The 12,723-nt window shown below is 39.7% G+C and overlaps 1 protein-coding gene across 4 annotated transcripts in view; it reads left to right on the forward strand.

Annotated features, from left to right (window-relative positions):
- Smad5 (SMAD family member 5) overlaps positions 1-12,723 on the forward strand; it is a 41,578-nt gene that overhangs the window by 17,488 nt on the left and 11,367 nt on the right. For all 4 annotated transcript variants that reach the window (XM_076573435.1, XM_076573436.1, XM_076573438.1 and 1 more), the window contains 3 exons: positions 770-1,339; positions 6,184-6,435; positions 7,331-7,450. In XM_076573435.1, the coding sequence (XP_076429550.1) occupies positions 937-1,339; positions 6,184-6,435; positions 7,331-7,450 (775 nt within the window). In that variant the 5' untranslated portion in view covers positions 770-936. The remainder of the gene's footprint in view (positions 1-769; positions 1,340-6,183; positions 6,436-7,330; positions 7,451-12,723) is intronic.

Below are 12,723 nucleotides of genomic sequence, written 5' to 3' on the forward strand. Positions count from 1 at the left end.
TAAGACCTCATATAACCAGTTTGTAGTGTTCCTTCCTTTTCTTTGATAAACAGCACATGAAGAAGCATTTTTTTTAGTTGACATTCTTTTTCTAGACATTGTCCTGCTATTTTAGCTACTGTTTGTAGTTGGTGCTACAGCGATCTACAGGTAATTGTACCCACTCTTAGCACTAGAGCTCCATGGCATCCTCTTGCTATTTCCAAGGGCTTCTGGATAGAGCATCTTCCTTAACTCATACGCTTAACTATAGAAGCCCATACTCATTATAAAGTGCAAACTGACATTTTGAGCAGTTGAGTAACATTTATTTTCTACATCTCTTTAGCATCCTTCATTCTAAGATAGTTGACACTTTTGCGTTAGGCAGAGTTTGACAGTTTGATGCATCTACAGCTTTTTTTGGTTTTTCAAGACAGGGTTTCTCTGTGTAGCCCTGGGTGACCTGAAACTCACTATGTAGATCAGGATGGCCTCCAACTCAGATCCACGTGCCCCTACCTCCCAAGTGCTGCTTATGGCAACTCTTATTTAGAATTTTTCCATCTTAGATGGCTCTTACAACCTTTGCTTTGCTGCTCAACTATTTGTGTTCTAAAGAAGGGAGTAAATGGTTACAGGAATTTTAGAGACATTTTTGTTTTCTGACTTTATGCTTTTTGTTTTACTTTGAATGCTTTTTTACTTTTATTTATGTTAACAAGCATACTTTGAGTTATGTTGATTTGTGTTCTTAGATTGAATTAGGCTCTTTTCCCCTCTCTTTCAGGACTTGTGTGACTGAAAGAAGCATAGATGGCAGCTGTACAGTTCAGTGCCACTCCCTCTCCACTTGGGCCTTCTGCTTGAGACCTGCGTGTGACTTTTGGTCTATGAGCCACGCTTTTCATTTCTACTGACTTTGATTACAGGAAGGTCTCTGAAGATTCGTATCAAATGACGTCAATGGCCAGCTTGTTTTCTTTCACTAGTCCAGCCGTGAAGCGATTGTTGGGCTGGAAACAAGGTGACGAGGAAGAAAAATGGGCAGAAAAGGCAGTCGATGCTTTAGTGAAAAAGCTGAAGAAGAAGAAGGGTGCCATGGAGGAGTTGGAGAAAGCCTTGAGTAGCCCAGGACAGCCGAGCAAGTGTGTTACTATCCCCAGGTCCTTGGATGGACGCCTACAAGTTTCTCACAGAAAAGGCTTACCCCACGTTATATATTGTCGTGTTTGGCGCTGGCCAGATTTGCAGAGTCATCATGAGCTAAAGCCATTGGATATTTGTGAATTTCCTTTTGGATCTAAGCAAAAGGAAGTTTGTATCAATCCGTACCACTATAAGAGAGTGGAAAGTCCAGGTAAGTTTCACTTGACTGAGAAGAATTAAGAAGAAACAAAAAACCAACATGTCTCTCACTGGTTTGCATATAGCTAGGCTTATTACATTAGCCTTTGTTAAAAATTTTGTCTTAGGAGGAATAGTAGGTTTTAAATTTAGCTTTTTGAAAATTAAACTCTTGATTGGCTGTTGGAACTATCTCTAATAATACCCATTTCTCTTCTGTGGCTGACATCTGTCATGGTAAACACATGTTCCATGTTCATATTAGACTCTGCTTCCTCTAGTTTGGGAACTGTGTTGTCACACATCAACTATTTTTCTGGCTTTACATTTTCTCTGTCTACAAGAGTCTTTCTTTTCCATTAAATTACTTTTACTTTGTGTGTGTGTGTGTGTGTGTGTGTGTGTGTGTGTGTATCACAACACACATGTGGAGATCAGAAGACAACTTTTAGGAGTTAGGAGGTCTTTTCATGATCTTACTCATTACTCATTCTTCAGTGCCTAGGATAACACTCTTTACTAGTTGTTAGTAGGTAGTGGTCAGTTTTTTGTGTAGTGAATGAATTACATAAGCTGATGTCTTAGTCCTTTTATTGCTGCTATAGCAGAATACCACAGACTGGATAAGTTCACTCTGTTGAGAAGAATTAAAAACAAAATATGTGTCTCTCTAATTTGCACGTAACTAGGTTTATTAGCTAAAAGGTTACATTAGCCTTTGTTAAGGATTAACAGTAGAAGTCCTGGGGGGTAGGAAGTCTGGGACTAAGAGACTATCTGGTGTAGGTCTTCTAATTAACTGCGCCAAGGAACTGCACATGGGTGAGCAAGACAGAGTGAACAGAGGGAAGCATGAGCATAGAGAAAGAAACCTAGTTTGATTTTCCCTTGGGTGCCTGGGATCAAAACCAGAGTCTTGTGAATTTTAGGCGAGGGCTCTACAATGGAACTACACCCCAGCCCAAGCAACCTGTTGATGTAACTAGGAGTCTACCTCCACAGGTATACTATCTCATCACCTCTTGTTAGGCCCCACCTCCCAGCACTGTCATGTTGGGAATTAAGTTTCTGGCCCATAAACTTGGCAAGGTAGATTTCCCACAGCAGCTGAGATACTAGTTGTGTTTTTTTTAGTTATCTGTTGCTACACAATAAAATAGCCACACATGTAGTAGTTTAAACACAACACACATTTATTACCTTATAGTTTCTGGGAGTCAGGCATCTAGTTGCCCTTAACAGAACCTTTTGTGAGTTTCTAATCAAGGTGTTGATCAGGGCTGGGTTTTTCTCAGATGTTCAGATACATAAGGGGCTACTTTCAAGCTCACTATGATATTGATAAGATTTAGTTCCTATATAGGCCATTGGATTCTTGCTGACTGTTGGCTACAGACTGCCTTCATTTGCTTACTGTGTGGCCTTGCTCATCAGTAGTTCACCTTTATATTTGTTCTTACACTGTCATTTCCTCTCACAATATTACATTTTCTCTCTCTCCCAGACTATTTCTGATAGCATGCATGCATGTTATGGTGCTGTGTCTTCTTCAGAGCCAGTAAGAGCGTTTTTTCTGCAAGAGGGCATTGAATTCTTAGGGAGTATGACCACACACACCCCATTACTTTGCCATAATTCTGTTGATTAGAAGCAAGTCCTAGGTCATATGCTGAAGGGAGAGGATTGTCCAAGCACATGAACACCCAGAGTGTGTCTTCATACTGGAAGAATTGTGAGCCTGGTGTGGTTGAATGTGGAGACTTGTATGTTACAGTTCACCCACAAGTTGCTGCTTCATATTTGAGATGGGTCTCAGTTTCTTATGGAGCCCAAGGAGAGCCATAGTGTGAGGGAATTGAAGAAAAGAACAAGGTAGATTTAATGGAGAAATACTGTCTGAAAAATTCTCAAGCTAGGTATTTGCTAGCAATACATCTAAGAATTTTGTCTGTTTCTTCTCATAGTGAGGGTGTAATGGACAGTGGCCAGTAGAATTGTCTCTTTTAACCCACTTTATCATTTTGTATGAGGGACAGGAACAGTTAGAATACTTTAAAATAACTTCAGAAATATCTTACTAGTTCAGCTACTAGAAAGAAACTGTAGAAACCTCATGTGCTTGGTCCCAAGTCCACACATCTCAGAGGAAGGGGCAGCTTTGTTTATGAAGAGTAACTAGTGTTCTCCCTTGACTAAGCAGTCAGGACAGTAGATGCCTCACTTCCTGGTACAGTGCTAATAAAGGAGGGTGTTGGTGATATGGTGAGAGTGCACAGTTTGGAGTGCTCATGGACAAAAATGCTTTTCTAACTCTGGAGGTCTTTTGTTGTAGAGTTAGAGAGAGAAGCACTGACTTTCCACGGCATTGACGTATGCTAACTATGTAGACAAAGGAGCTAAGTCTTAACTTATACAGAGCACACAAGGAATATATATTGGAATGAGAAAGTGTTGCAGAAAGAAAAAGATGGGAGGTATAATGAGCATAGAAAAATAAGGCTAGCACAAATGGTCCAGTATTTTATTGACCAGAAAGTATTATCTGGTGGCTAAGGTTGTGGATTCTGGAGTCATGATTTTACTATATAGTTATTACCTGTAACCTCAGGCAGTTCACAAAATCTCTCTGTGATTTAGTGTCCTCTTTGATGGGGATAGATAATACTATTATTAACAACCTTACAGAGTTGTTAGGGAAATTGTTTGAGTCAGTGTGTATGTAAGTGCTTAAACATTATGTAGTCCCAGTTAGTTTCAAATCAAGGACCATTCTGGATCCATTCTGGAAATAAGAGCATATGGGGAGTGGGAGGAGAGAAAATTTTCAAGCAAACACTACTGCAGCTACTTAGAACTGAAAACTGTGAGAGTAAAGTGGCTAAACAATTAGAATAAAGGACTGAAAAAGACCTACTACTGATGGAGTTTTGGTTTATCACGGATACAAATATTCTGAAAGTTTCCAGAAAGAAAATACAAGGCACATAAAAAACAGTAGCAAAACCTAGAAATCTAAATTATTGAATTTCTTAATGCAATTCTGAATCCTAGAAGATTGCCTTCAAAATCAGAAGGAATATATGACCTGGATTTCTGTATGTAGAGAAGTGAAAAGGAAGATAACTTCGTGCATAGTTATCTCCCTTTTCTTTCTTAGGAAGCAAGAGGGCAAAGTCAAGGAAAGGGGACCCAGCAGGGAGATGGTCCTAAGCAGCAACTAGGACCAATTAGAGCAAAGGACTGAACAATCCAGAGGAACACAGGAAGTCCATAATCATTTGATTTATAAATCTCAAAAAAGTACTATTGACAGGCTCAGGAAAATGTGTTAGGATACTGGAAATATTAGTGGTATATACTTGAAATTAAGGAAATGGTTAACTTTAATAAAAACACTGCTCAGGGAGAAAATGGACACTATCCTTGGCTCCACAATGGATTTTGTATGTGTATTTTAGGAATATATAGCATGTAGGTATGAGCGTGTATAAGATATGTATATGTATTAAACACTAGATACCAACTGAACCTAATTGAAAAAAAATACGTTTTTATGTGGGTGGATGTTTTGCCTGCATTGTGTGTGCCTGGTGCCTGAGGAACCCAGAAGAAACTGCTCACATGTTGTTGTCTCTTACTAAATATGTTAAGAGTACAATCTTGTCTCTTAACTCTCCACATACTTTATGTAAAAATAAAGAATTTATAATCATTTGCATAGATAGTATACAAATGAGAGGGAAAACGGGTTTTAACTGTACCTTAAAATATCTTGGCTGAACCAAATTCTTTAGTTATTTTTCAGATTGCTAGATAGCTAAGCATACATCCTTAATATTTTCTGCTCTACTCTCCAATGGCAGCTGCCTCATTTTCTCCAGCAATAGCAGTTAAATGTACAATAGAGCAAAATAATTGTTGGTGACTTACATACTTATATACTAATTCAGTAAAATAAAAATAGCAGCACAAAACACTGACAGCAGGATGTTCTGGTTTCTTATGTGTGTCCTTACTTCAGAGAGGGGACGTATGACCTGGTTAACATAGATATTTGATTTTGTTCGTGCTGCATGGTACTAGAATCAAATTCAGTTCTTCTTCTTCTTTTTTTTTTTTTTCCCCCTGAAATGGAATTACATTGACAACTGAAAGAAAGTTGTAAAAGAGATGAATTGGTACATTTAGTTTCCTTCAGGGGAAAATAATCAGCTACTAGTCATTGTAGTTGGGGTCTTTAGAGAAAGTGGAATAAAGGAAAATACTCGTTGAAATGCTGAGAGGTTTTTATGTGTGTCCTCATGATCGTATTTAGAGAACTGATAGTTAACGGAAGGCTTTTCATTCTGGAGGATTGTCCTTTGATGGAGGAAAACCTCACCAGTTCTCTAAGTGTTAAACATGAGTCTCTGACTAACTGAGAATGTTCAAAGTTGGAAATGCTCCGTTCTCAGGTACCACACTAACCTCAGCTTTCCTCCCTAGTCTGACCTCTGGCTAGGTCAGTGCCTAAACTGTTTCCTCCTCTTGTGAAATCCTCTTGGTCCAATCAGGTGGTACCGTTTCCACCGTATTTATTTGGTTCCCTGCTGGCTGGGCATGCTCATTTTTTGACTTCTCATTAATTGCATTAAATGCTTCTTATTATGGCTGCTTTTTAAATGACTTACATGGGGATGGCATCCTTTCTGAATTTCTGCTTCTAGAGTCCTTAATACAAGCTGAGTGCTAAAGGGTTTGGTTCTGATGTAAATTCAAATCCACATTCTACGAAACAGTCCCCTCAACAGTGAACGATAACCCCAGCTTACTGGGTCTTTCCACCAGCCCCTTAACTGATTTTTGTTTTTCTTTCAGTCTTACCTCCAGTGTTAGTGCCTCGCCACAACGAATTCAATCCACAGCACAGCCTTCTGGTTCAGTTTAGGAACCTGAGCCACAATGAGCCGCACATGCCACACAACGCCACGTTTCCAGATTCTTTCCAGCAGCCCAACAGCACCCCTTTCCCCTTGTCTCCTAACAGCCCTTACCCCCCTTCCCCCGCTAGCAGCACGTATCCCAGCTCCCCAGCAAGCTCTGCACCAGGAAGCCCGTTTCAGCTCCCAGGTAAGACGTCACTGATATCTCGGAGAATGGGAATTGTTTTAAGTGCTGCTCTTCTGAGTGAGCTTGCTCTTGATGACATTTTCTTTAGGAATTTATTTCCACAAGAATTAGAACTTATTTTTCAAGTTCCATTATGTTTTAAAAAATCTGGAAATAGGGGAATTAAGTGTAAGTGTTTAATTTGCTGTTAGGAGTTGTCTCAAAAAATTTTGAATATTTCATCTTAGATTCTGTGCTGTGTGTAACTCTGTCTCAGAGTCCATATAAGCCTGGAGGCAAAAGACAACTTCTGTTCACTTTTAGATTTACTGAGACAAAAAGGTCTAGCTATAGCTTTTGCAAGACTTCACAACTCTTAAGTGCCAAAGATTTTGTTAACATTCAGTTTCCTAAGCTAATTATTCAATCATTTAATGGGGCATGATGGTTATTTAGGGGCATCGCCAAAGAATGAAATAATCATTGTTACTGTTACAGTGAACTTTGAAGGGACATAGTTTTAAATGACACTGCAGTATGTGATGAGGACGGTAATTAAAAATGTACTGTCCTGGGTGATCGTGGCCTCAGAGTACTGCGCAGGAGCTGCAGTTTCTTTGAACATAGTTTGCTTTAAGATAAAGGAAAAATCTTGACCTTGGGTTCCATTTTATTGTTGATCCTGGTATCCTGGATTACTGAGGGTCTAAGTAGGCTTGTAGTAGGTGTGCAGGAGATGTTGTATGTGCTGTCTTTTCTGCTCTTGCACAGTGTCCTACATCTGTGTATGCAGTGTTCAATAATGAACCCTGCTGATAATCTTGTAGATTTAAAAATGCTTTTAGAGTAATAGCTTTAAGCAGAATGAAGACCGTATTCTTTGAGGAATGAATATGTCTAATTCTCTTCCTCTTAGCTGACACACCTCCTCCTGCCTATATGCCTCCCGATGATCAGATGGGTCAAGATAATTCCCAGCCTATGGATACAAGCAATAATATGATTCCTCAGATCATGCCCAGCATATCCAGCAGAGGTGAGAAGAGTGCACATTGTTTTCTTTTGTTGGTGCTATTTTTATTTCTTTTAATTTCTTGGCCACTTATCTTTACTTTTTGCAGTGCTAGGAATCCAGTCCAGGGCTTTCTACTCTAGGTAAATCATCTCCCACTGAATTAATATCCCAGTCTTGATCACTTGCGCAAACACCTTGAATGGAGTAAAATGCTGTAAAATCAACGGAGTATGCAATTTAGTGTTTTTTGGCAAATATATGAAGTTTTGGTTCAAAATGTAGTTTAAAAACACTGCCATAACCTTTCCCAAGAGATTCTACCCCATCCTGGGCTCAACATACTTCTGTTCTCTGTACAGATATTTTCTGAATATTTCATAAAAATAGTCACGGGAACAATAAGATGGGTTAGTGGTAAGAGCACTTGCTGCTAAGCCCAATGATCAAGGCTGGTGACCTGAGTTTGTTTACTAGGAGCCACATGGTAGAAGAGAAACCCCTCCCAGATAAATATATAATATTTTTAAAAGATTTTTGTTTTATGTATATGCTTTGCCTGCATGTATGTGTACCACATGCACACCTGGTGCCTGCGGAGGCCAGAAGAGGGCATCAGCTGCCCTGGAACTGGAGTTACAGTTGTGAGCTACTGTGTGGGTGTTGATCTTTTACATTGTATTTTATTCACTGGACATGGTGTTGTCAAGGTCACCTGTGGTGTAGTGGTAACCAGCAGACATTTGAATTATTTGCGGTTTTGATTAGTGTTCTGAGTAGGTGCACTCTTAGGAGCATTGTGTACAGGTCTTTGTATATGGTAAGCTTAATGGTTTGAGAAAAATTGCCAGACTTTTCTTCAAAGTGGCTGTGCCAATATCTGTTGGCACTGTGTGAGGGTCCAGCTTCTCCATGCTTCCTAGTACTGTTACTGTCTAGCCTTTAAAGATATTACACGTCGTGGGTATGAATCACTCATTGTATTTATTTTTTACACCCTATTGAGTAATGATGTTAAACACTGAAGAATTTTTTCTTTAGTATTATTTATTTTAAATATTTTGCCCACTGGCTTTGGTATGTCTTTACTGGGGTATAGAGTTCTTTGTATGTCCTGGAAGTGAACCACCTCTACCCTTTTTTGTGGTGGAGTGATTTAACCCAAGTCACAGTGAGTGACTGTAGATTGATTGTTTGCATGAGGAAATCTTGTTCTAGATCAATTTTTCTCTATTTAATTGGCATTTTATTAAAAATAATTTTATTGTGAATTTGAGCTTTTGTTTAGAGATCTTAATTTTGTCAATTAGTCTTCATAACTGTACTTGGTAGTATTGATTACTAAATTTTGTAATAGAGCTTTTCCATCCAATTTTTTTTCTTAATCATGGCAAAATGCTTATAGCATAAACTTTACCATCTTACTGTTCTTATGTCTACAGTTCAGTGACATTAGTCACATTCTCATTATTGTTCCTTTGACATCATCTAGCACTATTTTACCTTGTGAAACTGAAATTCTGTACCCATTAAATAAATCCTTATACTCACTTAACCCCTCGCCCTTGGTAACCACCATTCTCTTGTCCTTCTTTATAATTTTGATTACCCTTAAGTACCTCATATAAATAGAGCCGTATGATACTTGCTTATTATGACTAGCTTATTTCACTTAGCATGATACCCTGGAGGCCTGTGTATGCTGTGTTTGTCAGAATTTCATTCCTTAGGTGAACAGTGCTTACTCCCTTGTGCGCACCACCATTGTTTGCCTGCTCTCCACAGGGAGTGTCTGTGCTGTTCCCCTTTTGCTCTGCTGTAAGCTGCAGCCAGCACCATTCAAGGCTGCTGCAGTAGGTGTGGTGTAGATGCTGGCTCTTGTTACGTTAGGCTGGTTGGTTACAGTACTCAAATTTTCTGTATCCTTGCCTATTTTCTTTCTAAAATTGAGAGTGAAAGAGTGAAGTCTCCAGACCTACCTGTTTCTACTTTCAGTTCCTTTGAGGGTTGCTTCATGTATTTGGGGATTCTTATCACAATGTACAATTCAGTAATACTAAATACAGTCAGCATTGTGCAGCCATTGTCAATGTTTGTTTCCAGAGCTTGTCATCCTCCTAAACAAACAAACTCTGTGCTCATTAGAAATCTCTCCATTTTCCTTTCTCTGGTCCCTGATCAATAACAGTCTACTTCCTGTCTGAATTTTCCTGTTCTGGGTGTCAAGTCTAGGCGGACTTCAAATCTCATTTCTTAGTAGGGCTGGATGACATCTATATATTTGTTCACTCATTGATCTATTTATAAATACTTGGTTTTTTTCTTTTTTGGCTGCTGCACAGCAGACTATTACTTGGGTCTCTGTACAGTCCATCTGTCTGAGTGCTGTATAGATTTGGGAGTAGAATTGCTGTGTTATGTGCTAATCCTGTTTAACTTTTGAGACTCCCCAACTCTGCACAGCAGCTGCATCACTGTGTTCCCAGTGGAGTTCTCCACGTCCTCGCCAGCATGCTTCCTGTTGTTTGTGTCACTGTCCTTGCTCTCCTCACCCTCATAATGGCTGTCCTAATGGCAGTGTGTATTACATAGCATGCTTTAATTGACAAATAAGAAAGAATGGGGTGGTTGGCTTTTGTTTGTTTGTTTTTCCCATGATGTTACCATTGTGGTAATGCCTTACATTGTTACAAGTGTTTTACAGATCATATACTGCCATTTTAGGTGCTAGGGAGAGCCACTGAGTAAAGTCTTGCTGTGCAAGTATAAGAATCTGAATTCAGATCCCAAGCATTCACATAAAAGCCAGGCTCATAACACCTTTAATCCCAGTGCTCCTACAGGGGAAAGGAAGCGGAGACAGAAGAATCCCAGGAAGTTTGAGAGCCAGCTAGTCTTCCAAATCAAGTAGCAAACAGTAAAGAGCCCCTGTCCCAAAAGGTGGAAGGCATGGATCAGTGCTTGAGATTGTCCCTGGCATTCACACATGCACTACAGCATGCCACAACATAAAGTAAAAAGATACTGTCATTTACACCTTTTTAAAAATCAGTGTGTGTGTTTTATGTTTGTGATAATAACCCACAGCTAACTCCATACCTAATGATGAAAACTAGATTTTCTGCTAAAATCAGTAACAGGGCAAGGCTGACACCTCTGCAGGTAGTCCTTGTTTGCTTAGACCTTCACTTAGTTCTTTAGTTCATCTTTTTGTTAGAATAATGTTACAGATACTTAGGTAGTTACGTATTTTTAATTGCTGGAAAAGAATTTCACTTGACTAATTTAAGTCTGTATTAGTTTATTGTAGACTTGTTTCAGAGGTGCTGTTGCTACATTTGGCATTGTAACTTCCCAAAATTATGTATGGAACCCCTAAGCCCCAGTATGTTCGTATTTGGAAATCTGGGCTTTTGGGGAGGTAAATGAGTCTAAATGAGGTCATTAGAATGGGGGGTCCTCCTGGTGAGGTGAGTACCCTTCTAGGGAGAGGCTTTTCCTTGTTCTCTCTCTGTCCTTGAACACAAACCAAGGAAAGGCTTTGGTAGCAAAAAGCAGGAAGATAGCTGTCTACAAACCAGGAAGTGGCCCCTCATTAAACATTGAAGCTACTGCCACCTTGATCCTGGACTCCTTGCTACCAGGACTGTAAGAAATAGGATTCTGTTGCTTCCATCACTCCATCAGTGGTGTTTCTTAGAAGTTGGTACTTAAAATGGGGTGCTGTTATACAGATGTCTAAAAATATGGGTGTGGTTTGGGAACCTATAGAGGCTGGAGAAAGGGCTAGTGAAGTGACTGATAAAAAGGTGGAAAGAATCCTTGTATCTCCTTAAGGAATACTAATTTTGTGTTTAGAATGTTGGTGGGAATATAGTGCTGAGGTTGATGCTTCTGCACTCTCAGACCTAAGTGAGGAACACTGGGAGATGGAGAAAAGGCCTGTCATGTAACAAAGTGCAAACTTGGTTGGATTGTGTTGATGTTCTAGTGTCTTGTAGAGGGTAGAACTTTAGAGATGCAAAATCAGTTGGCTGAAGAGATTCTTACGCAAAATATGACTGGTTTCTCCTGATTGCTAATAATAAAATATGAAAAAGGAACTGTTACTTAAAAAATAATTTAAGATTTAAGAGTTGTTTTTTTTTTTTAAATCTTGTACACATTGTAAATAAGAATGTGTGTTTGGAGAGAAACTAAGGATTTTGTTTACATTTGATAATGGTATTACTATGGGTATGAAGTATGGACCTGATTAATCCTCTCCATCAGGGACAGAGGTAATTTGACTTGAGAGGACAGAGATGGATCAGGGGTAAGGAAGACCTTTAGGCTTTTACAAGTCAGGACATTAAAGCTAGTTGGTTGTAAGGCAAAAGAGCTGGCCCTGAGGGTGATTGTTTCATCAGGGTGGATTGTGGGGGCCCACAGAGGTTTCCTAGTGAGATCTGAGTTAGCTTTACCCAGCAGGGCTGCTTAAGAGGGTGGCATATGTGTGGTTACCAGGTGTTTGGAAAGGTCTGCATTTGGCAGTATGGTGTGCTTTGAACTGCAAGGGGGGAGGTCTTTTACCTCTCCCCTTGGCATTGTTTAAAAAGCCCCTTTGAATAAACCTAGGTGGCTGGGTACAGACCCAGGGCCCTCTCAAAGCGATCCTGTGTTTCTGTCTCTCCCATCCTACTATCTTTTTATCTACAAATTCCTTAGGCCTCTCTCCTCCTCATAGAAACAATGTAGAAGATGGGAGCAGGCCTCCACAGTGGATGAACCAGTGGGTGAGGATGGTGAGGGTGGTTGGGAGTACACCTCTCCACGATGCATAACGTAATGCACAGTTCACCTATGCTGTGGCTGAAGAGGGACTTTCCCTTGAGGAATTTTCTCTAGCTTAGCTATGGACCTTCAGTTTTTGCTGACGTGAATTAAGTCTCTGGGTACTTGGGAGATAGGATTTATGTATTTCTTGCATGTGAGACAGGTGTGAAATAGTAATGGACTTAATTGTTAGTCCCTCCAATTTACAATGAAACCCTAACTCTCAGTATAATGCTGTTTAGAGATAGAGACAGTTAGATTTAAATAAATTCCAAAGATTAGGGTCTTCGAGATAGTTAACTTATCATTACACAATTTGACACAGAGCCCAGGGAGATAGCTCCATGAGTAAATGCATTTGCTTGGGCAAGCCTGGTGACTTGATTTCAGATCCCTGGAACACCGAACAAAGAGTTAGAGCATGTCTCTGTGATCTTGGCACTTCTCCAGTGAGAGAGGAAGTGGGTGATCTTATCGTTGAT

Source organism: Peromyscus maniculatus, chromosome 5 (genome assembly GCF_049852395.1).
Source record: "Peromyscus maniculatus bairdii isolate BWxNUB_F1_BW_parent chromosome 5, HU_Pman_BW_mat_3.1, whole genome shotgun sequence".
Lineage (NCBI taxonomy): Eukaryota > Metazoa > Chordata > Mammalia > Rodentia > Cricetidae > Peromyscus > Peromyscus maniculatus.